This window comes from Equus asinus, chromosome 21, assembly GCF_041296235.1.
Source record: "Equus asinus isolate D_3611 breed Donkey chromosome 21, EquAss-T2T_v2, whole genome shotgun sequence".
NCBI classification, from domain to species: domain Eukaryota; kingdom Metazoa; phylum Chordata; class Mammalia; order Perissodactyla; family Equidae; genus Equus; species Equus asinus.
In genome coordinates, this window is record NC_091810.1 from 84,537,742 (window position 1) to 84,564,291 (window position 26,550).

At 40.0% G+C, this 26,550-nt stretch overlaps 2 protein-coding genes across 13 annotated transcripts in view; one reads left to right on the top strand and one right to left on the bottom strand.

The window, feature by feature from the left end:
- Positions 1-847: 847 nt before the first annotated feature.
- On the bottom strand, positions 848-22,545 carry DBR1 (debranching RNA lariats 1). Its single transcript, XM_044755114.2, has 9 exons — positions 22,407-22,545; positions 11,566-12,026; positions 10,840-10,964; positions 8,980-9,060; positions 7,136-7,221; positions 5,384-5,608; positions 2,765-2,845; positions 2,358-2,503; positions 848-1,913 (listed from the first exon to the last, which is right to left on the bottom strand). Exons 2-9 carry the CDS (start codon positions 11,760-11,762, stop codon positions 1,220-1,222), a joined length of 1,635 nt encoding a protein of 544 aa, XP_044611049.1. The 5' UTR covers positions 11,763-12,026; positions 22,407-22,545; the 3' UTR covers positions 848-1,219.
- Positions 22,546-22,556: 11 nt separating this feature from the next.
- Positions 22,557-26,550, top strand: part of ARMC8 (armadillo repeat containing 8) — a 94,243-nt gene continuing 90,249 nt past the window's right edge. For 6 of the 12 annotated variants that reach the window (XM_014851975.3, XM_070493380.1, XM_070493385.1 and 3 more), the window contains exon 1: positions 22,561-22,695. In XM_014851975.3, coding sequence (XP_014707461.1) covers positions 22,651-22,695 — 45 coding nt within the window. In that variant the 5' untranslated portion in view covers positions 22,561-22,650. Of the gene's footprint in view, positions 22,696-26,550 lie in introns of all 12 variants that reach the window. The other 6 variants (XM_070493382.1, XM_070493386.1, XM_070493389.1 and 3 more) reach the window with 2 other exon arrangements.

Here is a 26,550-nt window from a genome sequence, read left to right on the forward strand (position 1 = left end):
ACTCTATTATGTATTTTATATCTAATTACTTTCTGCTTTTATCTTTATCAAGAATTTCTAGGAAAAGACACTAAATGTCAGAAACTATGAGATTCAATTAAATCAGGAATGAGGGAAATCCATAGCTTTTAAATACTTTACGTAAATAATGAGAATAAAAATAAGTGAATTAAATATTCAACCCAAAAAAGAAAGTAAGCAAAAAATAGAAGGCAATAAAGATAAAAACCCAAAGTCCTAGACCTTTTTCAAATCAAATGCAGACAAGATGGAAGCCAACTGCTACATCATCCTCGACTGGCTCCTGGATCTGGACTGCTGTGGGATGATGAGATCCCGGAACAGTCCTCGGATTCCATGACTCCTGATCCAAACTACAAGGCAATGATCCCCTTGGGTGGCACGGGCATTTTAACCAGAGACAGAACAGAGGTGTAGTTTTCCTACATGGGCCTTCAAATGTACTTTAAGATTAGCAACCCATTATGCAGCACGAGGGGCAGAATTTGTGCAACTCAACGCAGGCTAGTGACCAATACTAACAGGAACTATGTCAAAAATGACCTGTACACAGTTACTATAACCACATTAAAATTAAAGCTAAACCTAAAATATAATAAGCCAAAGTAAACAGGGTTATATTAATCTCAGCAATTAAGCATAAAATTTTATGTTTACCAATGTTAGTTTTTAAAGTAATTTACTTACTGAAATCTTATGTACCATCTTCAATTTCAATTATGTTTGACAGACATTAAGAGCTGACTGTGAAAAGTATTTATAATGAATGTAAAGAACACATACATAATTATATATACAATAATGACTTAACTTTTTAAAACAAATATAAATATACCATATTTTATTCACCAAAATATTTACAGTAGTAGTAACTCCCCAAAGGCAAAAATCCCTGTCTTACTCATCTTTACAGTGCCACCTTATAGAAAAGTGCCTGGCACAAAGTAGGTGTTCAATGTTTGCTGAAAAAATGAAAGTAATATGTCTTCCCAAAAAAGGTACTCAATCAAGTAACCATATGAAATTTTAATATGTTCACACCTGAAACATACAAAGGCCTAAAGACAAAGTCCATACCTAACTAAAATTCTCTTATGTAACTTCATTATTACAAAGGTAAGTCTTGAGTCAAAAATCTAACTGTAAAAAATATAGTCTTAAAAATCACATATCTACATATAAAGACAAGGAAACTGCCTCATGCTGCGTCATCATCATCCACTGCAGCATAGATGGCTTGATTCCTCCTCTTAATTTTCTTTCTTGGTTCAGGTTCATGTTCATCACTCAGCCTCTTCAGTGTCACCTCAGGTAAGTCCTTTCCATCTCCTGAGTCCACAGCCTCACCAGGTTTCCCCTCTCTGCCAAGTGGGGAACCCAACGTATCATCAGAAGATACAGCCATGGAACCTGGCAAGATCCTGACATCAGAGAAGCTTCCAGAAAAGTCAGAAGCTTGATCAGAAGAAGGTTCCACAGATGGTGTATTCATGTCACTATGTGCACTTACAAGACTGTCTTCATCTTCCTCTTCTTCATCCAACATTATCTCATCTGGATTAATAGAGGACAGGGCAGACGTGTCTGTGTTGTATTCACTAGGGTCTTCTCCAGAGTTATTACTCTCCACATCATCCTGCTCTTCGTATTCACCACACAACTGCTGTTCTTCCTTAGCCTTCTGAAGCCTAACATTAATGTCAGTGATGCCAAGTTGGGCACAAAATTCAGTAGTCTGAGGATTGATTCTATGAACCAACTGCACTTGTGTCTGTGGCTTGCTTGGGTCATAACAAGCAGCCGTCACACTAAAGTTACATGGAACTTTGAGGTCATGATTCAGTTTTTCCAACACTTCGTTCATAGCTTCTTCTGTGGCAGTATAATCCCACCTATAAAAGTCGAAAACACCAGCCTTTTATATTTTATCAGCCTCAGACAACAAATGATGAAATCTAACTATGGACTTCAGGGACAAGGATAAAAAATAGACCATACATCAAAATTCCATTTAGTAAAATAATAGTTAATTTAGTAAAGGACCACTTTGAAATAAAAAAAATTCTTAGAAAAAGCTGTCCTTAACTCACACTCTAAAACAAGTATAAACTATTTTAATGTGTGAACCAAATCTCCACCATGTTATAGTTTTAGGCACACTTATTTATGTATACACTTATTTGGGTTGGTGCTCAACGGTCCATTTTCTTATAGATCTTGAATTGTTCTTACACTCATTTAACACTAATTCTTTTGATACAAAACTTTTTAAAAAGTGGGGGGAACAAAAACTGCATGCAATGGGGGGAACAAGTCCTAAATAAGGTCAGACTTACCTTGTATGCAGGCCATTATTTTCAGGCATATTCCACAGGCGCCCAGTCACATTAATAAGATCGTTGGTAGCCCTGAGAATAGTGAGCCATTCAATATCATACTCCAAGTAATCAGGAGCACTGGGGTCGTGCTCTATCTCTATTACCTACAGGAAGAAATTGGGCATTTTAAGAAATACATATCTACTTTTAATATTCTAAGAATTTCAATATAACAATAAAATTTAAAAGGAATTTAATTTAGTAGCCTAAAAACATTAATGTAACTTAAATATTCTCAAAGAGTTCTCAGAATACATAAATTACAAAAAGCACAAATTAATAATTTAGGAAAGGAAAATTAATAATTGTTTTTAATCATTGGAAGAGTAAAACTACATTGCAAAGTTATTTCGTTTTCTTTTTACCTGAAGAAAGTCTCTATGTGGTAGACATTTGTCCAAGGCTAAAAATTTGGTTTTTTTGCCAGTCTGTCCTTTATCCTTGGCCTAGACAATATGAACCATGATTTAAGAAAGAATGTTAAAACATCACAGTTAATTCATACACTGAACAGGATGGAAGTGATCTTTGTTACACATACCCCTAAGTTGTGTGTCAAAGGGACAACTGTACTTTTCCAAAACAAGTTAGTTCTATAACCACTTGTGCAATGACGGGCAAGGCACTTAAACTCTCTGGGCTTCAATTTCCTTACAAAAGTCAAAGCAGAAACTAACAATGATCACTAAATCAAAGCATATAGCACACATGAATCCTAGCATAAAACACAAGGATTAAAGATAACAGAAGAGCTTAAAAGTCCTAAATAGTTCTCAAGTAAGTTGGCAGAGCTAAAATTAGACAACTTTTGGAAGAAATTATAGAAGAAAACCTTCATAACCTTGGGTTAGGCAAAGATTTCTCAGATACAGCACCAAACGGAGATGCACTATATCCATAGAATGAAATACTATTCAACAATAAAAATGAAAGAAATGCTGATACATGCTACAACATGAATGAACCTCAAAAACAAGAAAATGAAAGAAACCAGATGCCAAAGACTATGTTTTATGATTCCATTTATATGACGTGTTCAGAAAAGGCAAGTCCATGGAGACACGAAGCAGACGAGTAGTTGCCTTGAGCTGAGGGTGGGAACAAGCGTTGACAACAAACCCACACAAAGGATCTTGTGGGGTGATGGAAACGTTCTAAAAATGGATTATGTGATGCTTGACAACTCTGGAAATTTACTGAAAATCACTGAATTGTACACTTAAACGGATGAATTTTATGTAACTTATACACCAATAAAGCTATTTTTTAAAAAGTGAATTGGCAGAAAGAAATTCACTGGGGTGAAGGGTGTCACAAACATGAAAGTCACACTGGAAGCAGTAAAAATGTGACTCGCTGAAAACAGTACAGCACATGGAGGAAAAAAGACAAGGAAGCAAGCTATGGGACGTCCTGCTGAGGACCAGGTACCAGTTCAGTGCGGGTGAGGTACCAGGAGAGATGGAGGCACAGAGATTACAGGCAGATCTTGGCAACAGGGCCAAGATCTGAGGAAAGGTGATCTTTGGTGTTGCTGAAGGGCTGAAAGAGAACACGAGCAAAGTCAGAGGAGGTTGAGGAGCCAAAAAAAGGGGAGCAAATATATCATCAATGCAGAGATACAGGCCCCTGAGGTTGACAGCAGAAGATGGACTGGGAGAAAAGTAGCGAATCAGATGTTTCAATAAAATCCAAGAGAGCAATAGGCCCCAAGAGACAGAAGAGAGTAACACAGCTGCGGAAAAGGGGACTGATACAAACAGACGACTTGCACTTCAGTAGTGGCCCAGAGGAAAAGGAAGAGAGTAACTTCACCTCCTTCTCCCAGTGCAACTGGGGAGTGAGAACAAGGCCACAACAGAAAGGGCCTACAGGAATGTTTTCACACGGAACCTTGCAAACCGTGTTTGAGGACCATCGTTCCAGCGTACCTCTACCACAGAAGACTGTTCGGTCAAGTAAGTTTGGGAAGCACTGCACACCACATCCCACTCTTGGAGGGAGGCACTGCCCTTCAGCACATTAAAGACTCTCAGAAATTCTACAGAAGCCTCTGGGAAAAAAATCTCTAACTTTGTTAACCCAGCATTTTCTGAACGTTCTCCCTTTGGAATGCTTTATGGGAAAGTAAGAGGTCAGTCAGAATCAGAAGTGAAAGGAAGAACTGTGTATTTCCATAAAAGCCTAATTATAAATATATATTTATTCTCTACCTTCCATCAAGCACCATCATCCATGCAGTTACAAGGAAAACTCTGGGCGTCATCCTAGACACTCTCCTCCCTCTGTCACCAAATCCTGATGATCCTGCTCCCAAAATCTCCCTAGAACCTGCTTTGTTCTGTGTTCCCTCTTTCCCTTAGTTAGAACCTCATCTTTTGCTCAAACAGCCTCCTCTACCTCCCATTTCTACATGACTCCAGTCCACACACGAAACTGCTGCCAACCTAACCTTTCTAAAAGGAAAATCCAATTTCATCACTCTCCAACTTCCCCATCACCTTCTGGTTAAAACCCAAACCCCAGAGCGTGGCCCAGAAGGCAGTATGATCTTGTTCCAGCTTCACCGTTCCCCACGCCTCAGCCACAGGACTAGCTGCAGTTCCCCAAACACAACACGCTCCCAGACCTCCAGCCTTTGCACACAGTGGTCCTTCCACCTAGATTAGCCTTATAATCCACTTCTTCCTGGCACCATCAATTCCTTTGGAAAACGTTCTCTATCGCTTCTTCTCCCTGTCCACATCCCCATCTCACCATAGTCTGGCTTACGCGCTCCCACGGTATCCTACCACTTTTTATCACAAACTTATTGCATTATTTTATAATTGCTTGCTTGTCCTTTCCCTGCATTGGATATTGAGCCACTCAAAAATGGAAAGTTATCTTTGGTTTCTTTCTCTAACTTTACAACTCTGCCAACATTGCCTAGCCCACAGATGTTCAGTAAGTGTTAAGCGAAGAACAAATATTTTGTTTTCTACCTGATGCTGCATCAAGGCTGCAAATTTCACATGAAGGTGTGCAGAAAACCAATAAGCAGGTTTTAAGTGCTCTAAAAGTTCTGAGGCTGCAGGACTTCCTAATGTGTTATTTTCCACTTCTTGTCGGAAAAAAGATTTAGTCTTAAGAAGTTGCTTCTTATTTCCATAATGATATATACTTCTTGGCCAATCATGAGATAAGAATATGTCCATAGGCTGCTTCAGCTTTAATGGAGAAAGAAAAGAAAGAAAACTCCTAAAACAGATTAACCGAAAGCAATCCCCTCCCTTCTCTCCACCACCACACAACCATTTACCCACTGAGGTCTCTAGATTTCTGTGTAATTCACTCTAAGAACACTTTATTTAAGGAAGTCACAGAAATACCAAGCTACTCACTCACCTAGGCAAAGAGAAACTGCTTTCTATCTGCCTCACAAATCATCCTTGTTTTCTGTGGCAAGGCAGGTACACAGAGAAACATTTTGATTAAGACTGTCAGTCAGGCACGGTCTTTGGCACTGGGTTTCTAATATATATAACCATTGTTCTCTTCCCTTTTGGTAAAGAAACTACTATTTTAAGATCCAAAGACACCAGATTTCGTGAGACTTCTAACGTGATTAACATAGTAAACTCAAAGACATATTCCATTTTTTTTTCCTAATGGACTCATACAGTATACACCAAAAAACCTTCTGTTTACTACACAAATTATATCAGAGGTATTTAAAGTGACGGGTGTCCTCATGGAGAGGACACAAAATATACTCCATACTTTGGTATCCTCAGCACCTTTAAGTAATCTGGAACAAATACTTGGAAACCTACAGCAAAATAAAATAACTGTTCAAAACAATAGAAAACAGAAGACAGATACGACTAACCACTGAATAACTGGTATGGGCAACAGGCGCAAGGCAAATTCAGAGAAGAGTCATGACTTTAAACTAGAATACTGGTTGGGAAGTGGACTCTAAACTGGGTCTTCAGAGGAGGAAGCCGGTATCTAAGCTGGGTAAGACCATGACGGGCGAGAGGGAAAAAGCCTTCCAGGTAAGGAACTGTTATGAATAAGGCACGAAAGAAATGCCCGCGAGCATCCTGATGCTCCTGGAGAGGCTGTACAGCACAGTGGGAAGGGCCTGGGTCCAGGCAGGCAGGCTCTACAATCAACTACCTGGGAAGTCCAGGGCAGGTTACTGACCTATCTGAGCCTTGGCCTCTCATCTTTAATGTGATGAAGTTAGAGTAATACTTACCCCACAGAATTTGAGTGGCAATTCTATGAATTATCGTGTGTGAAAACTGCTTAGCCGAGTGTCAAGCATGAGTGGTGGGCTCTCAAACAAAAACCTAATTTCATCCACTCTCCAATTAAGCCAGTGTTTTCAATACCACCTTCACAATTTTCCCATATCCTCCACCAGCATTACTGTTGTTTATTTTCTACTTAATTACCATTATTTAAAATATTTTAATATTTTCCTTAAAGTATCACTTTATTCCAGTATATATTCTTTAACTTTACCCTAAATAATAATATCTGAAATCATGGATTAAATGTTTTATTTTATTATTACTTACTGAAATAAATTTACAACCATTAAAATAAAAAAAAATTCATCTACAAACTTCCTAAAACCAACTTGAGATCCAAATTTCAGAAATACTGAATTAAGCTCTTGATCATTTTGGTATAGAATTACTTAAAACTTTTTTCCAGTGTGCTGTAATGTACTTTTTACATACCTGTTTTAATTTATAGACTTCAATATTTCTCACATGATATATACTCCTTATTGTAGCTGGAGTATAAGGGGGGCACTCAAAATGACCTTGAATTGAAGAAGAGAAATAAGCTATATTCAACTCTTAAATACTGCAAATACAAATACATACACACACTTCTCCAAGACCAATGTTTGTCATCAATGCTTTTGGTTATTAAAAATTTTATTAAAAAACACTGCTATGAATATGCTGGTATTTTCTACTAATAAGTGATCACAACCTATAAATCTAAATAATTGGGGGACTTATGCTTTTTAAAAATAAATTACATTTAATTTGGAGTACATTATTTATTCACTTGGTTTAAAACTTAAAAGATACCATCAGAAAGGTATAGAGTAACAAGTGTTCCTCCTGTCAAGTAGACCAGTGGACGCCCAGGGCTGGCGGGGAGCAGGCGTTAACTGCAAATAGGCATAAAACTTTCAAGGGTGACAGAAATGTCCTAAATTTGAATGGTGGTAAAGGGTGCATAACTCTACAAGTTTACTAAAATCTCTGAATTGTGTACTTACAATGGTATATAAATTCAACTCAGTAAAGGAAGGGAGTCCTCCTACTCCTGTCCCCCAGCCCTCAGGACCTTGCCTAGGAGCAACCGCCATTAACCAGGCTTCAGTATTTGATTCCAGGGATACAGCTATGCACACAAAACACGTATTTCTTTATCCTCTCTTTTTTTACACAAATGGCAGTATACTTCATACATGTCCTGTCTTTTTTTTTTCACTTAACTTACTGTGGAGTTCTTTTCATATTAGTTACACATAGAGCTTCCTCTTTTTTCTTGTTTTCTCTTTTTTAACGGCTTCAAAGGATTTCATTGTATAGTCATATCATGATATCTTTAACTAGTTCCTACTTTTTGCTATTACAAACAAGGCTGAAATAAATAAAGTTGTATATATCATTTTGCACTTGTAAATTCCTGGGTCCGAGTATCTTGATAGTATCCACAGATATTACCAACTGTCCCACAAAGAGTGGTTTCATTTGTGCCCACGTCTGTCATGTAGGACACAGCCTATTTTTGCTCCCCAAGCCAACAGTCTAGAATCACGGGGAGCGGGGCAGCAGGCGACAGACCCCTGACTTAAGAGTTACATTGAGGATATAAGTTTTAGCTGCCAATTTAATTTATGAAATTTTGAAATCAATGTTAATCCAAGCTATTCCTTTAACTTGAAAATCAAGGTATAATTCATTCAGCTATACTGGAATGAATAAGTACAGTGTGGTATACTTATACAATAAAATACTATTCACAAATTTAAATGAATAGATTAGAAGTACAAGTATCAACACGGATTTCAAAAACATGTTAAACAAAGAAGCAAGTTGCAGAAAGACAGGCAAAATGATACATTTATATGAAGTTTAAGACATGCTACATAATACGTTGTTCAAAGCTCTTACATACATGGTAGTGATATAAAACAATTAAGTGGATGATAAACACCAAATTCAAAACAGTGATTTCCTGGTGAGGAAAGGGAGAGATAAAGGGGAGGACTGGGATTCAGGACAGATAAACATTAAGCTTCCATTATATCTACACTGTTTTATTTCTTAAAAATCAAAACTAAAAATGGCAAAATTCCATAAAACCAGATGGCAGATACACAGATAACAAGCTCTAGTGTTCTCTGTATTTTCATAGGTATAAAATATTTTATAATAAAAAATTAATAAAATATTTCATAGAAAAAATCTAACGAAAAGTCAAATTTTATATTATGCTTTAAGTGACTCTGTGGCACGCAAGTTCTAAAGTTTAAAAACAATTCTCAGAACAACAATACCTTTTCGATAGTCATGAGATTTAAAAATACCAGAGATTCCACCAATTCTTACGCCTCGGTATTTTACCACACCAGCCAAACCTGAAAAATTACACAGTTATATAAAATTACTACAGGCAAAAGTCATCTCTTTACTAACTGAATGAGCAGTTTAGAGGACTGGAATTCCATGCAGTCCTAAAATTACCTGAAAATTAACTATCATGATGAAGGTTACTCTTTTACATAGTAACATGCCAACAACATCTAAGGTAGACTAGGGGAGGGAGGCCTCGGAGCAGATCAGCCAAGAGACTAAGCAGAAAGGAAGGAAGCAATGAGACACAGTGTATTAAGAGGGAAAGAGATATCATTTGGTACCTAATGGAATATGGGGAGGGGGCAGATAAGGGAAAATGTCCTATGATGGATTTATGTGTCATAAATCTGTAAGTCAAGAAGCATAAGATATAAAGAATCTGCAGTTTCTATATTTCATTTCTGACTGATCATTTTCAGACCATTTCATCTTTTCACAACACTGCAGTTGTCAAAAGATGATCCATCAGTAATGACATAAAGAAATTAAATTTCTAAAGTTATGATTTCATCATCAGGAAAACTTGTAGGGGCTGGCTCCATGGCCGAGTGGTTAAGTTTGCACACTCTGCTTTGGCGGCCCAGGGTTTCTCCAGTTCAGATCCTGAGCACAGACATGGCACCGCTCATCAAGCCATGCTGAGGCAGCGTCCCACATAGCACAACCAGAGGCACTCACAACTAGAATATACAACTATGTACTGGGGGGCTTTGGGGAGAAGAAGAAAGAAATAAAGAAGATTGGCAACAGTTGTTACCAATCTTTAAGAAAAAAAGAAAGAAAAACTTGTAAAACGTTCTAGAAAAAAATATCCACTTAAATAAAGAGATGAAGGGACTGTATAGTTTAAAGGGCCTAAAATACAACCTAAATCTAATCAGGTCTATAAATCTAAATGTAGATTCTAAGAAATGCAGAGCATGTAAGGAACATGTTAAATAACACAAGAAATTCCAATGAGCAAAATTCAGAATGCAAGAAATTCTACAAGACAAATTTTCCCATTTTCTTCACCAAATAAACACAATGAGGAAAAAAGAAAGAAAGGGGATGGTGATAGTCTAATAGGCTTCAGATTCATGAGAATCAAATGAAATGTGTCGACCTTGTCTGGATCCCATGTGAACAAATCATTTGTAAAACAGACATCTTTGTAATAATCAGAGAAACCTGAACATGAACTATGCAACAGATAATAAGGAATTACTGTTACTTTAGTTAGAGACAATAATGGTACTACAATTGTGGTATTTTTAAAAATCCTCATCACTTAAAAATATGTACTTAAGTATTTACAGGCAAAATAATCTGAAGACAGGGATTTGCTTTAAAATATTATTCACCTTCTTCCACAAAAAAGTTTAGGAGAGAGTGAGTTGAAGTAGGGATGGTAGAATAATAATACTTGTTGAAGACACTTCATAGGTCTAGGGATTCATTATACTATTCTCTACTTTTCTGTATGTTTGACAATTTCCATTACAAAAATTTAAGTTTTGTTTTCTAAGTTAATAAAAAGAGTAGGAAAAAATAAAGGCATTGCAATACAGTGTACAAGGTCTTTGCAGTTATATTAACTTTTGCTGAAAACACAAGATGAACCATGGACATATTTTCATGAGTAACTACCTAAATTAACTATTTTAATTACATTTTCATGATTAACTAATGAAGAGACATTGCAAAAACATCATACATCTCAAGACGCTGCCCAACTGGTATACAAATCCTGACAGGCTCTTCCATCCCATCAAACCAAGAAATCATCCAGGAACACATACCTAAATAATAAATGTTTGGCGCCACCCAGCCACCATAAGGTAACTCTTGCAAATGATTCGAGGCTTCATGGTTTCCTCCAATGAAGATTGTGAGGACTGGGGCCTTTTTCTCTCCAGCATAATATCTAGAACGTAAAAGAAAAGTTGTCAGTTGGCATAACAGTAATTAGGAATAGAGAAAAGCAATTAGCCGCGCCTAGACAATAAGGCATAGCCGAAAAGCAAAATAAGGTCCGCAGGCAAAATCCGAGCTCATCCTAAAAAGTTAAAAAGCTCTTTCTAAACGGATTGCCCAGGATCCATCCTTGTCCTTAAGAATGAAGAGCTGCCACCTTGAGTTTCAAGAGAGTGTACGTTCAATGAGGTCGAGAACTTCGTCGAGTTCACGGCTATATGTAACCTCAGCTTCTAGAACCAGGACTAGCACACGGCAGGCGTCCAATAAAACTCCTGGATCATGAAATGAACTAGTCCCAGAGACCTATCAAGCACAAGGCAGATTAACCTGTCAGTTTCTTCCTCCAGGTTTTCCCCTCAGGCTCCGATCTCTTCCGAAACAGATAAGAGTGGAAAGAAGGAAAGTGACATCTACTAAGGGTCAGTTCCTAGAGACACAAGCTGAACAAAGGAACTAAGGGAGACAGCTCGTCCGTGGCAGGGGGGATTCGAACCTAGTCCGGGTTCTCTCCGCACCGCCGGGTCCGGGGCCCGGGCCGCGCCCCTCACCTGTAGAAGGTCTGCATGTGGCGGTACTTGGCCGGCACGGCCATGCAGCGCAGGTCGGCCTCGTTGCGCACAGCCTGGAAGTCGCCGCAGCACAGCAGAAGGTCTATCTGCCCCGGGCCGCGCCGCTCCGCCAGCGCCAGCGTCTCGTAGATCTTGTCCAGCTCGCCGTGGCAGCAGCCGGCCACGGCCACCCGCATTCTGCCGGCCCGAGGCGGGGAGAGCTGCCCGCGAGCCCCTAGACCAGAGCCAGCCCAGGCAGGACAGCGAACACCAGACAGATCTCAGCTCCCGCCAACGTTAACAGAGCCACGGCCTCGTTCAGACTCCCGCAATATAACTCACTTCCGGTTCCCAAGTCTCGCGAGAGAGGGATCAGGAAGGGCAAGGATTCAGTAGGATTCCGGGGAGCTTTCCCGTGGGCTCGTGGGCTCTGCCAGTTTTCACGGCTGAGTCCTCGCAGCCTGACAAATGATAAAAATCAAAACCAGAACAGTGAATAAAATCCCCAAGAATTGGAGTTTGTTTTGGTAAAGTTAAGCCAAGCTAAACAAGTGAGCAGGTGCGATTGGCTAATTCCCTAGGAGGAACCTCTCACAGCAAAGATAATTGCCTGGTAGTGGGTTAGAAATTAAACAAAAGATTTTTTAAAAGACACCCCAAGATAAAAATAATTTTAAAATACAGCTTTAAAACTCACTGAGGATTTTTAAAACTATGCCCCCCGAAGAGTTTCTAAAATTATCAGGTATATTTTTTAAAGGGGCCGGAACTCTTCATTTCCCTGCCAAACGGTTGTTTGCATAACTAGACTGCAGGCTCAGTGAAAGTAGATGAATGTCTCGAAAACGTCCTGAGGGAAAAGGACCAAAATGACGGTTGAAGAATGAGTGGCCGAGACAGAAACGAACCAGTAAATAAAACACCTCCGGATAATTTAATCAAGGAAAGTAATCTAATCTAAATAATGCAGAGAATAACAAATCCATCTCTCCTCATTTTTTAAAAAACTAGATAAACAATATTCTAGGAGCAAAGACACCAAAATTAATTCGAAATGAAACAGAAGATGTGAACGGAACAATGACAATAAGAAGACACCGAAAAAGTTGTCAAAGACATAAATCCATTGAAAGACATTTTACCCAGAGTGATTTATGGGCAATTCCTTTCAAATTTACAAGGAAGATAGATATCAAGAGGGTAGAAAAAGATGGAAATCTAAATTTTCAGTTATTTTTTAATATTTTATTTTCCTTCTGCATTGGATTTTTGAAATATATAAGAACAGATGCTTTTTACAACATTGCTAAATTTGACTTTTCCACTTGATTTTTAATCTACAGCAGTTGTCTTTCTCTGGATCTTTTTTTCCCTCCATGTAAAAAATTTTAATTGAGGGGCCAGCCCCCTGGCTGAGTGGTTAAATTCTTGTGCTCTGCTTCCATGGCCCAGGGTTCTGGGTGTGGACATGGCATCGCTCATCAAGCCATGCTAAGGCGGTGTCCCACATAGCACAACCAGAAAGACCTACAACTAGAAAACTAGAATATACAACTATGCACTGGGGGAGCCTGGGGAGAAAAAGAAGAGGGAAAAAAAGAAGACTGGCAACAGAAGTTAGCTCAGGTGCCAATCTTTAAAAAAATTTTTTTTAATTGAGGTCTAACTTAAAGTAACATGAAGAAATCAAATCTTACGTGCACATTTTGATGCATTTTTACATTTGTAATCACCCATCTAACCACCACCCATATGAAGATATAAAATATTTCCAGCATTCCAAAAGACTCCTTTGTGCTTCCTCCCTAGCCTCTTACCCCAAAAGAAAAGCATTGTTCTAAGCTCTATCACCATGGATCAGCTTTGGTTGTTTTTAAACTTCATATAAATGTCAGTATATATTATGTACTCTTTTGTGTCTGGCTTCTTTCACTTAATGTCTGTGAGATCCATCCATGCTGTTTCATTGTGCTGTGTGGCATTCCATTGTGTGAACATACTACAGTTTATTGATCTATTTTCCTGTTGACAGACATTTGGATTATTTCTAATTAGGGACTATTATGAATAAAACCACCATGTACATTCTTGTAAAATCTTTTGGTGGACATAGCACTTACTTCCCTTGGCTTATGCCCAGGAATGGAATCTCTCGGTAATAGAGTAGGTATATGCTTAGCTTTAATTGATAGTGTCAGTTTCCAAAGTGGTTGTGCTAATTTACACTTTTCTAAGTAACATAGGAGCATTCCTATTATTTCATATGCTCAACAACCCTCGATATTATCTGTCTGTTAAATTTTAGTCATTTTCTTAGGTGTGCAGTGCTATCTCTTTGTGATTTCCATGTAGATTTTACAACAAAATTTTAATATATCAGTCAATTTGAATTTTCGTCTTTTGTGGTTGACAGGAAACAATAGCTTAATGCCATTACATTCAAAAACTAGTGGTCAAAGAAGGAAATGGAAGATTATGAATAGAGATGAACAAGTGCATCATGGCTAGCTCCTAACTCTATTCCCAGCCCACACCCCATTTCCCAAGGCCATACTAGTGAGTCAACAAACTTGAGAATTCTCACTGACTTTCTCAAATCCAGAGAGAATCAAACTAAATAGAAAGCCTCACCTTCTTTCCCATTCTGAATGAGGAGAAATGGGAAGGTTGTTGGAGACAAATGGATTGTGTGAACAATGAAGAGAATTCTCTTTGCAAATATGAAGGGCCACACACTGAACACGTAGGTGCTCTTAAAATGTGTGTGTGGTCCCATGGGGAAAACAAACAGCTCTCAGATCTAGTGGGAAAGAACTTCCCTGATTCTATCAGAGAAAAGATAGTATTCAGATAAAGGCACCCAATAATGAGCAAGATGAAAAAAGAAACCACGTGTCAACTATGGAAACATGCTAAAAAGAGCATAATCTGGGATGAGGCTGAGCAGCTGTTAATCAAAACTTGTTAGGTATGACCAGACCTTGTTTTCTAAATACTATCCTCCTCTAAAAGAAATCAAGTCTGCTTATTGAAGTGGTTAATTCCAGGGCAGAGAAAGTACAAAATGAGCCTGGATCATTTTGTGCCAGAAAGCAAGGAAGTGCTCAAAGAATCTGGGGCATCAAAAGAATGCCAAGTGAAGGTTTTTCCACTGGCCAACTCTGAAACAATTTCAGCATCAAAATGCATAATCATAGTAACAGATTATAGCCCATTGAATTAAGTAGGAATCTATTATTCCATACTGATATAAATAAATAAATAATGGGGAAAGAGAGAGCTCGTATTTACACAAGAATGCCGACTGATAAATATAGAAAGAAAGTTGGAGTTAGAAATTACCATTTTACCACCATCATCATCATAATTGTATCAAGCAAGAGTCTTCAATAAATGCTAAAACTATTGGGTAAAACATTGAAGACTAATAAGATAGTTACACAGTCTCAGTGGTACTGAGCAATGGGCTTGCTCTGCTCACTGAGATCTGAGTCAGTAAATCACAATGAGTTAGAGATCGAGAAAGGAAGTGTAGATTAGCCAGCAAATCGGAAGACAGGTGACTAATGTCTCAAAAACCCATCTTCAAGGATTACAGAATCTTGAGGCAGTTATATAGGGAAAATGGGTAGTAAGGAGGGGGTTTCCTTCAGTCATGACCAACTCCAGGGTCTTTTATTGTTCCATTCTTCTGTCAGCTGTGATGGAATACCTTGTAGGTGTGTTTCCTGCCTGTGGTCAGCCTGTTCCTGGAGAGAAACTCATAGAACAAAGTTTTAATTTATCAAGTTATTGGGGGAGTACATATGTAATCAGGAGGCCATCAATTAGGAGAGCATGTGAATTTTTTAGAGTACATGCGTGCAGAGCAGTGAGTAGTCACACAGAGGAGGGGCTGGGGCCATTTATCGAAACAAGATGGCCTCACTTTTGCTGACTTACATCAATATATCTATTATTTGAGACTACTTATATACTCTCAAAGTATCTTTCCAAAAGATACTTGCTATATACTTACTATAAAGATACTTACTATATACTTACTATAACAGAGAAACCTGGCAGACACCAGTTTAACAGAGTAATCAAAGTTAATCTCATTAGGAATGGACAAATTCACATCATGTACCTCCTGATATGACATACATTACTTCCATGGTCTGCCTGCCAAAAGTGAATAACCTGAATCTAATCTTGAAAAACAGCACAGCAGACAAGTTGAAATTGAGAAAGATTTTGAAAAATAACTGGCCTGTCTTTTTTAAAAAATATGATGGTCATGAAATACAAGAACAGACTGAGAAAGATTAAAAATTAAAGGAGAATGAAGATTCATGATAAATGAATGCAATGTAGTGCCATAAAAAACATAGTTAGGGCAATTGGCAAAATCCGAATAAGGTCTGCAAATTAGTATTGTATCAGTGTTAATTTCCTGATTTTGATAATTTTACTATGGTTAGATAAGGGAATTCCTTGTTTTTAGGAAACATACACTGAAATAGGTAGGGGTAAAGAAGGATAATTTCTACAACTTACTCTCAAAAAATATATAGATAGATCTTTATTTTCTGCCCATCCATGTATTGCAGGGGCTAAAAACCAAGAAACTACATTTCTTAGACTCCCTTGCCAGCTGAGGTCTGAATTAGGTTTTCTGAATGAGAAACACCTGTGTGAGATTAGAAGGTAAAAGAAAGGTAAAAGCTGTTTCTCTTCTCTTCGGACTCTGGCAGTGGGGGTGGCAGCTCAGCACCCCAGGCTCCTTTGGTGGTGGTGAACTTCCTGTTTTTCCTGATCTCAAGGAAAATACTCTCTCCCTGTTTGCACCTTTAGTCCTTTCAACAATTTGTAGTCTTTTTGCTTAAAATACCTAGAATGGGTTCTGTTTTCTTGGATGTTGTACCAGCCAAGATGTCATGCAAGTAAAAGGCAACAAGCAGATGTTTTCAACCCTAAAAGAACTCCAGGGAGGGTCCAGCCCGGTGGCACAGCAGTTAAGTGTGCACGTTCTGCTTTGGCAGCCCTGAGTTCGCCAGTTCGGATCCCTGGGGCGGACATGGCACCTCTTGACAAGCCATGCTGTGGTAGGCGTCCCACATATAAAGTGGAGGAAGATGGGCATGGATGTTAGCTCAGGGCCAGCCTTCCTCAGCAAAAAGAGGAGGATTGGCGGTAGTTAGCTCGGGAATAAAAATAAAGGACACAGGAAGGAAGGACTGTGTTTAAAAGATGGGTAGTTAAAAAGAGAGCAGAGTAAGGGGATGGGAATGGGTGTGGTGGGGAAAGGTACTTAGTGCATATACCGTGGCTGGAAGACCATGTTGATAGGGTGACATATTGAGCAGAAACCTTCATGAAATAAGGGAGTGAGCTATGGAGATGTCTGGGCAACAAGTTTCAAGTCAGTTTATAAATAAAATGTTATAAACATCAGGAAAAACATCTATCCTTGCGATCTGTATTTTATCATTGAACTAGGTCATTAGGGCACCTACCACCACCTGATGGCAGCACACTCTTAACCACAGAGAAACTTTAAGGAGAGAGCAGTCTGTGGAGGTAAAACTAAGTCAAAGAGAGGCAACCATCTCAGAGGCATAAAAGAGTTCTGAAGGATAAAAGAGTTGTGTCGTGTCTCTAGCCTCTGAATCTTAAACTTGTCAGACATATCATTGGACTTTCTGATTTGATCAGAAAAAAAAAAGCAACATCTCTTGTTTATAGATTTGATGACTTCCAGATTCCATTCCTGTATTGCAAATGGTGAAAAGTTTGGATTTACTTTGTCTAACTTTTTACCTTCACTTCTCTATTTTCAAACCCATCTGCCTAACGTGGTCACCATTGTTGCGGGGGGAGGGGAGGAGTGGTTTCTTGTTATTACCCAGGCAATCCAGAAGATGGTATAGCCATCTGAAGACCTTCTGATTTTCTTGTGTCTCTTTTCCTATAAATAATTGGGGCTCTTGTCCTAGCATTGATTGATTTTGGAGGATCTGACAGGGTTTTACATCAAAATACAGAGAAATGGTGCCTTAATTGTTCAATTAGACAAATGTTTACAGACAAGCCAGGCTCTTGTGGAGTAGCACACAGGGCTTTGCCTGGTCCATTCCTGTCGACACTTCAGGTCAGAGCTTGGGTGCCACCTCCACCAGCAGGACTTCCTATGACTTCAGTCCTGGTGAGGTTCCCCTCCTAGATGCTCCTTTAGCCCCATACCCTGTCACTTAGCATCCTGCATTCTAATGACTTGTTCTCTTGTCTGTCTTCACCCTTTTCTGGAAAACTCTGCAAGAGCACGGAATGTATCTATCTGGTTCACAATTGTAATACCACTCCTGGGCACAGTGCCTGGCACATAGTAGGTACTTAGTATATATATTTTGTTGAATGAATAAATTTCCAGAATTCTTGGTCCTCTTTTTTTTATTATTATTCTCTAAACGAGTTCCTTTTTCACTATTAAAGAAAAAACAGGGGCCGGCCCCGTGACCGAGTGGTTAAGTTTGTGGGCTCAGCTTCAGCGGCCCAGGGTTTCACCAGTTTGGATCCTGGGCGCGGACATGGCACCGCTCATCAGGCCATGCTGAGGCAGCGTCCCACATAGCACAACCACAGGCACTCACAACTAGAATATACAACTATGTAGTGGGGGGCTTTGGGGAGAAGGAAAAAAAAAGAAGATTGGCAACAGATGTTAGCTCAGGTGCCAATCTTTTTAAAAAAAAAGGAAAGGAAAAAACAATTGCTTAATCCACAGTGACTCAATTTTTACATTTAAATTCTTCACTGTGTATTTCCTAAGAACAAGGGCATTCTCTTCATAACAACAGTACAATTATCAAAAGCAGGACAATAACAATGGCACCTCATCAATAGATTTTGTTCAAATTTTGCCAACTTTCCCACTGTAGTCCTTTGTAGCAAGAGGGAGAAATTTTTTTTTCCTTGTCCAAGATTCAATCCTAGATGACAAACTGCATTTAGTTGTCATGTCACTTTAGTTTCCTTTAATCTAGGGCACTTCTTCAGCTTTTCTTTGTCTTTCGTGACAATTTAGAAAGATGTAGGTGTGTTATTTTGTAGACTGTCTCTCAGGGTTTGTTTGATGTTTCCTCATGATTATACTCCTGCATTTTTGGCAAGAATACTACAGAAGTGATGTTGTGTGCTTCTCAGTGCATCATATTGTGGCATCTAATTATCCCATTCGTGGTGATATTAACTATAATCACTTGAATAAAGTGATGTCTACCAAGTTTCTACTATCATTAGTAACTTGTCGGGAGATGCTTTAAGACTGCATAAATATCATGTTTCTCATCATATTTTCATCCATTAGTTTTAACACTCATTGATGATTCTTGCCCCAAACAATTATAATTTACATGGTTGTCAAGCGGTGGCTTTCAAATTCCATCATTTCTTCTATATCTGTAAGTTAGGATTCCACCATAACAGTAATTGAGATATACAAAGAGCATTTTCTTTTTTTACTGTAGTTTCTAATAAAAGACTTTTTCAACATCTTACTACTTCCACTTTATGCATATACCTATTTTACACCCTCCAAATGCCTGATGAATTAATGATGCATTATTTCATCGCATTGCCCTCGTAGACTTTCTTTAAATGGCTGATTGCTTAAATGACTGCTCAGTAGTCCCATGTGGGAGAGTCTGTCAGGTCCCAGAGGACTGAGAGCTCTGAGAAGGACTTTCAAACAGGGAAGACTGAGCGCAAATTGTTTTAGCCTCTTACTCCCTGAGCAACCTTAAGCAAATTATTGAGCCTCTCAGAGTCTCACTTTTATTCCTGTCTACTTAAAGGCAGGAGCCACACCTTTATTCTGCTTTGAATCCCTTGTACGATGTGTGCCCAAGTAAATCCGCAGTTAGTGTCTGTCGAACTGAACTCTCTCTCTTCTGCACCATTATTAGTCCATTTTCCCTTTATGTTTTATTTAAAGAATCTCATTTGTTTTCAAATATTTTTAAAGATTCTTCTAAATTCCTTTTGGGGCTGTTCAGTTCTTGGTTTACATCTTTCTACACTTTAAGCTTCCCTCTTTGTACCTAGGTATGTTTCAACTTTCAAAAATACAGCTTTGTTTGTCTATCCTGGCAATTCCACTGACATATTTACAAATACTTCTCAGATTTCTTTTTGGCTACTCAGTTTCTATTATGCATTTATGCATTTCTACTTTTTCTTTTATTAAACTCACACTTTGTTGTCATTATTTTTTCAGAAATTAATACTCCTCTGAGATAAGAGTCAAGGGAGGATGAAGAGAAATTTCTTTCCTGTTTGCAGGGAGTCAGTGGGTACTTCCCTCTCCCTAACACAGCGCCAAAGTTAACAGTTTTATTGTTGCTGTTCCGTGGAGGCTGAATCAAAATTTCTTATTACCTCTCAATTTCTACTCATTACTTAGATTTGGGAGGGTACCCAAGCTTATTTAGCAGCAAAATTTGAACTAGAAATGAGATCCTTGATCCCCAGGCTTAGGGGTTTGCTGATCAATGCTTCCTTCCTGTAAAATGGCCATGTCAGTCTTCTGGAAATAAAACAGGAAAGCCTGGGTAGCAGAGGTGCTGGGTGCCCTGAGTCACATTCCCCAGCCCCTCCCACTCTAATTTCAGCCACAGCTGTAAATGATGGTTCTGCTGCAAGCTCAGATTCCTGCTGCCTGTATTCCTTTATCCCACCCCAAAAGTGAGCCTATGGATTCTGCTTTTCTACATCAGGTTAAGGAAGCCCTCTCTGTTCCATGCACAAGAACAATCCAGGAGGGTGGAGAGTTAACAGCCCCCTGGGAAACCCTCAACAAATACAAACCCTCAACTTAGGTGGCTAAATGCTCCAACCTCAAGATGGATATCCAGGGGGGCATTCTGTATGTTTCTACAAGGTCCTCAAGGAATAAGCAGTGATTTCAATAATGGACCCTATATTGACTTTTTCTTCTTTCTTTTCTCACTCTCCCTGATGCATCGGTTCTGTTTCTTGCAAACATCGTCCAAATAAACTACCTGCACACAAATCATTGTCCCAGGATCTGCCTTTGGGGGTAGCCAAACTAAGCCAAAAATTCATTCAACAAACATTCACTAAGTGACTATTCTATGCTAGGCAATGAGATAAAAGACCTAGAAGATAAAATTCTTAGGTTTGCCCTGAGGTATATAATGGGGAGACAAACAAGTAAACAATTACAAAAAAAATTACAATATATTGTTGGAGATGCTATGTTAGTGGCAAGGACAGAGTGATGCATGAAGATGTGGGGCAGAGGTCACCTAACCTATACTTGGGGGAGGGGCTTCCTGGAGGTTGGGTTGCTTGAGCTAACGGACAAAGTGCGGATCAAATGCAGCTATAACAACTCTAGATCATACAAATGTCAACTGAAAATTCAATTGATATCTCTGTATGTTCCGTGTAAGGGCTCTGCTCTGCTCTGTTCTGGTATGCAGTACATGACACTATTTTAGGTGATACATGCACGGACATTTAACTTTTTGTAGTTATGTTAATAGGCACTAGAATAAAAATAAGGAGCATAATAAACTTGATTTTACAGTGTTATGGTTTAGGATGAGGCTAAAATTATCTAATGAGTTGAAATTGGCTTTAAAGAAAAATATTGAGTAAATAATAATACCTGGGTGCAGATTGGCAAAGATTGTGTGGGTGGCACGAGGACTACTGAAATTTGGGAAAGCGTGTTATAACAGAAGGAAAACCTAAAATGAAATTCCTACTTTCCAGAAACTCAACAGTTTGTTAGGGAACACAGACCCATAAGGAAGGATGATTAGTGCTACAATAAATTTAGAAACCAAGCACAGGGGGAAGATAGGAAAGCAGTGAGGAGCAAAGTGAAGAGAGGCCACAGGCTACAAGATCAGTCAGAAGGCTATTGCTGTAGTCCAGGGGAGAGGGAATAGCCTGAATAGGGAGTGGCTGTAGAAACAGAAGGAAGATAAGTAATGTCATAGGCTCATTGCAATAATCCTGTGAAAACTTACTTGTTGCGAGCAGCAAGAAAATGAAAGCTGTCTAGCCAAGTTGGGGCAGTTTTGTCCACATACACACATACAAATAGAGTGGGAGAACTGAATTAATCAGTCAGAAAATATAATTAGAAGCATAGTTCTATACGGCTTCAGTTATCAGGGCGTTTTCGTGTAAATTATTCAGATATTTGCCCCCATTTTTTTCTACTTGACTCAGAGGCTGGAGAAACGCTAGCACATATATAACGCCGTCTACGTTCCAGGAATGTTCTAACAGCTTTACATTCTCCATCCTCAAGACCCTTATTTTACAGAAGAGAAAACGGAAGCGTAAGGAGGTTAAGTAACTTGCCGGAAGTAATACAGCTCAGCACTGAAGTAGCAAGAATTAAAGGAGCCTTCTGGCTCCTGAGTATCTATTCTTAACACTACACCAGAATAAATGAGTCGGGCAGATAATGCTGATGCAGGTCACACTTCAGCGTTGCATCGTGAAACCCTCTTATTGGCGGCAGAAGACCTGGTTCTGAGATGCTAGTTTCTCCATCTGTAAAATGGAGATAATGACGCTAGGACTTTGATGCAAAGAAAGCGTGAGGTAATGAATGTGAAAGTGAACTTCAAATTATGTATGTGACGCCACATACTCGTTTTTCGGAACATGAATAAGCTAACTCATAAATTGCAATGAATCAATCGGTGAAACTAGCAGCGTCGGAACGAGACCCGGCCCGTGTGGGTCCGCCCACCGCGAGCGGCAGGTGGGGCCGACAGATCTTCTCTGCGCATGCGGAAACTGCTGCCCGCTCCCACCTCTGATCCAGACTGGGAGTAGCTGCTGTTTCTGAGAGGACGATTCGTAAGGAGGCCCCTGGCGCGGTTTCCCTCTGCTCCCTCCTGCGGGCCCTGGCCGTACTTCAGCGGCGTCTAGAGCGTGGTCTGTTCTCGTCCCCCTGCCTGACTTTCTGCAGAGGTGTCTGTCGTTGGCCCGACAGTTCGCTGTCGAAAGTGTCGGCCCCCGCGCCGGCGCCGGCGGCGGCCGGTGGGAAGGCTCAAGATGGCGTGCCTGTTGGAGACCCCAATCCGAATGAGCGTCCTCTCGGTGAGTGACCCGCCGCAGCCGCCCGCCCGCCCGGGAGCTCGGGTCCGGCCCGCAGCGCTCACCCAAACGCGGCGTACCTCCTGGGCCCCACCCCTTGGGGTGGCCCCCGGCTCACCTTTGGGCCGGGGTGTGAGAGAGGGTGGGCAGGCGGGATAGACGGGATCCCGGCCGAGCCAGAGACGTCTCCAACTCCGGCGCTGCCGCCGCTGCCGGGGCTCAGGACGGCGTCCGGGCAGCTGGCCCGGCGGCGCGGCTCGAGCCTCGCCGGGCGCTTCCCTGAGCCTTCCTCTGAGCGCTGCCGCTTTCCGCGGCCGAGCGCTGCGCCCGCGGAGGGCAGCCGCCGGCCTGGGGGCAGCTCCCGCTCGGCCCCCGCGGCTGTGGCGAGAAGAGCTGCGGGGTCCTCGGCCCCCACGGCATCGCGGCGGCCGGGCCAGGTCTGTGCGGCTTCTGTCGCGTCCCAGCACCGGCTACGGGCTGGACTTGGCGAGAGCTGCTTGCTTCTTGGCAGCGGGGCTTTCGTATCAGCTGCAGCGTCTCTGAGTGTGTGTAGCTATTTAAGCCCCTTTCTCCGTTCGGCTCTGGAGGTCGCAGCTCTGAGGCTAAAGGAACCTCTGCCTGGCCTTCTTTTTTCCTTTAAAGGAGAGTCAAACGTTGGGGGAAAAAAAAAGATCAGATTTTCCTACTATTGAAAGGAGGGAACGTATTGACGTGCCGGCAAGTAATACCTAGGTTTTTTGTTGTTTGTTTTAAGAGATTTTAAAAAATAAAAGCACGACTTCCACCTTCCCTGTGTTGCTCTTTAGAGAACCAGGACCAGGCGTGAAAGTTACTGAGAGAGAACTTCAAAGGGTTTTGCTACCAATTAGAGCTGTCCAACTCTGAGAATAGTCAGTTTACCGATGATCTGTTTACTGTTGTTGGAAACAAGCAGACAAAGACTGGGTGACGATCTTTTAGACTTGTTGTGAGAGTCACTGATGTTGAGAGGGCAGTTGGATTATAAATGACTTGTCAGGTTCCTGGAGTCGGACTCCAGTTGGTTTCTTTTCTCTTCCCTGGCTTCTTCCGCAAACACACCTATCTGGAAGCACCTAGGACAATTCCTTAAGACTCAGGGTTAGAGCGTTGTGGCGTACTGCAACCTTGATAATTTAACTTGGGGGGGGCTGTCAACGAACTTGTCCCCTGATCCACTCGAGTAGTCCTTTTTCTTATTCTAAACTGCAAATGGGGAAATACTGTTGACATAAGTATTGAATTCGATTACCACATTACTCTACCTCTGAGTGTAATACCCAGGAAAGTTTGGTGGGAGAGCAGGCCAGTGACTTTTCCCTCATTATGTTTTTTTTTTAAAAGTATGTGTTGACTGTTCTCAGTTCCCTTTAATTATCTAGTTTGTCCTTCGTTTCACCTGAAGCTTCTTTGCTTTCTGTACATTGTCCACTAGTATAGTGCATACAATTGAAATTTTCATTTATCTTACTCCCTCAGTAAATAATATTTCCTGTTTAATTTTGTTCAAAAAACTAAAGTATTTCTTACTTCTGGTGGGGATTTGTTTTAGCTTTAGTCTCATTGGGGGCTTGCTTTTTTTTTTTTTTTTTTTTTAAGTTTTCACAGTCCCAAAGTCTGGTCTGTCAGTTCTTCAGTCCTAGAGCCTTGGGAAACCAGAGCTTTGGATAAATGATTTAAACTGTTTAAATTCACTGATTCTGCTAATTTAAAGTGAAGCCTGTACCTGTCAAAGTACTACTCACAACACCACTTTTCCAAATACAAAGTCCAAGTGGAACAGGAAATATTAATCAGAAGTTATCTTGAAAATAATTGATTCCTTTAATAGGCTACTTATTGTGCCCCAGTAGCACAGCACCCTGTAATGTATGCTTCAGGGAATGCGAAGATGAGATCAGACATGCCCTCAGCGAGCTCACAGTCTGAAGGACTCCATAGCTTGATAAACATAATTCAAGCAAGAGGCAAATCAAAAGGTTTTAAAGGATTTCCATTTAAGGCCCCTTATACCTTCTCCCCTCTGAGAGATCTCATCTACTCTTATAACCTTAACTGTGACTTAATGTACACATTACTTTGCCAGCCTTGACTTTTCTCCATCTAATTGTGTTAGTTACCCATCACTTCCAACAAAGCGCATTCCTTCTCTTAATAGAAGGACTTAGTCATGACTTCCCATTTTTATTAAAGGTGCTATCTTTCACTGATCGCTCACTGTTAAACCTCTTGAATCATCTCTTGACTCTTCCCTCTTTTCGTGACCCTATATCTAATCAGTCTTGAAGTTCTGTTGGCTCTTCATTCTTAACGTTTCTCACATCTGTCTGTTCCCATGGCCACCCTCTCATTCAGGACCTTATCATTTTGTGCCTGCATTACCACAGTGTCCTTGCAGTTTTTACTGCCCCTGGTGTCTTAGCCTCTCAGTTCAAGTCTGTTTTCCACATTAATTTTTCCATAGAACACATTGGACACACTGCTTCCCTGGTTCAGTTCTTTAGTGGGTTCCTATTACCAAAGGGCTGACATTTATGTTCAGCTTTGGATATAAGATTCTTTATCCGCTGCGTGAACCTTCTATGCCATATAAACTAAGTTTCTCAAGCTCTTGGGTTCTTCCAAACCCCATAACTCATATTATCTGCCCACTCATTTGTACGTATAAATTATAGCTTTGTATGGATTTATTTATGTAATGTTCTTTGAGCTTCCGTCATTTGCCAGGCATAGCACTGGGTTTGGGAATACAGTGGTAGCTACACAGACCTGTCTCTGACCTTTTGGAGATTTTAGTATAATAGGGAAAATAGATATCAAATCTTCACACAGTTCTTTGTGAATGATGATTAGTGTTATGAGTGAAAAATACAGAGTGCTATACAAGCATGTAATAAGGGAACGTGATCTAATATGGAGGATGGTGAGGATGATATGGAGGATGAAGAAGTGACAACGATCCGAGGATTCAAGGATGAGAGTAAGACCTAGCTAGAAAAACAGAAGAGCATTCCAGGCAAAGGGAACTGCATTTGCAGAGGTCCTGAGGCCTTTAATAATTATTCTGTCTTACTTTTTTAGAGAGTAAATTAATTCAGAGGTAAGGGCTTGCCCTTTTCTTCTTAATCTCACTACTATTTATAGCACTGTGTCTTGCGTATACTAGGTACTCAGTAAATGCTTGAACTATCTATTTTGGGGAGTTGGACAAACTCTCCAACTATCTTTCTAGGCTCCACCATGATCACCCCTATCCCTCTTTGGTTTGCATTTAGCATTATGTCACACTTTCAACAAATTTATAAATTCTCCCATATTTCCCCAACTTTTGGATGATTTTACATTGATTTCATTTTTTAAAAACTTATATTTTGGAATAATTATAGATTCATAAGAAGTTGCAAAGATAGTACAGAGAGATCCCAGTGTACAGTTCAGCCAGTTCCCCCCATTGGTTACATTTTATATAACTATAGTACAATATCAAAACCAGGAAATTGATGTTGGTATAAGTATGTGTATAGTTCTGTATTATTTGTGTAACCACTACCACAGTCAAGATACAGAACTAGTCTGTCACCACAAAGATCTCTCTCATGCTACTTCTTTATAGTCGCAGCTACCTACTCCCCCTCCTGTACTATCTCTAGCCCTTCGCAGCCACTAATCTCTTCTACATCTTTATAATTTTGTCATTTTCTATAATGTTATGTAAATGGAGTCATACAGTATGTGACCTTTTGAGATTGGCTTTTGTCACTCAACATAATGCCCTTGAGAGAGCCATCCAAGTTGTTTTGTGTATCAATAGTTTCTTCCTTTTTATTGCTAAGTAGTATT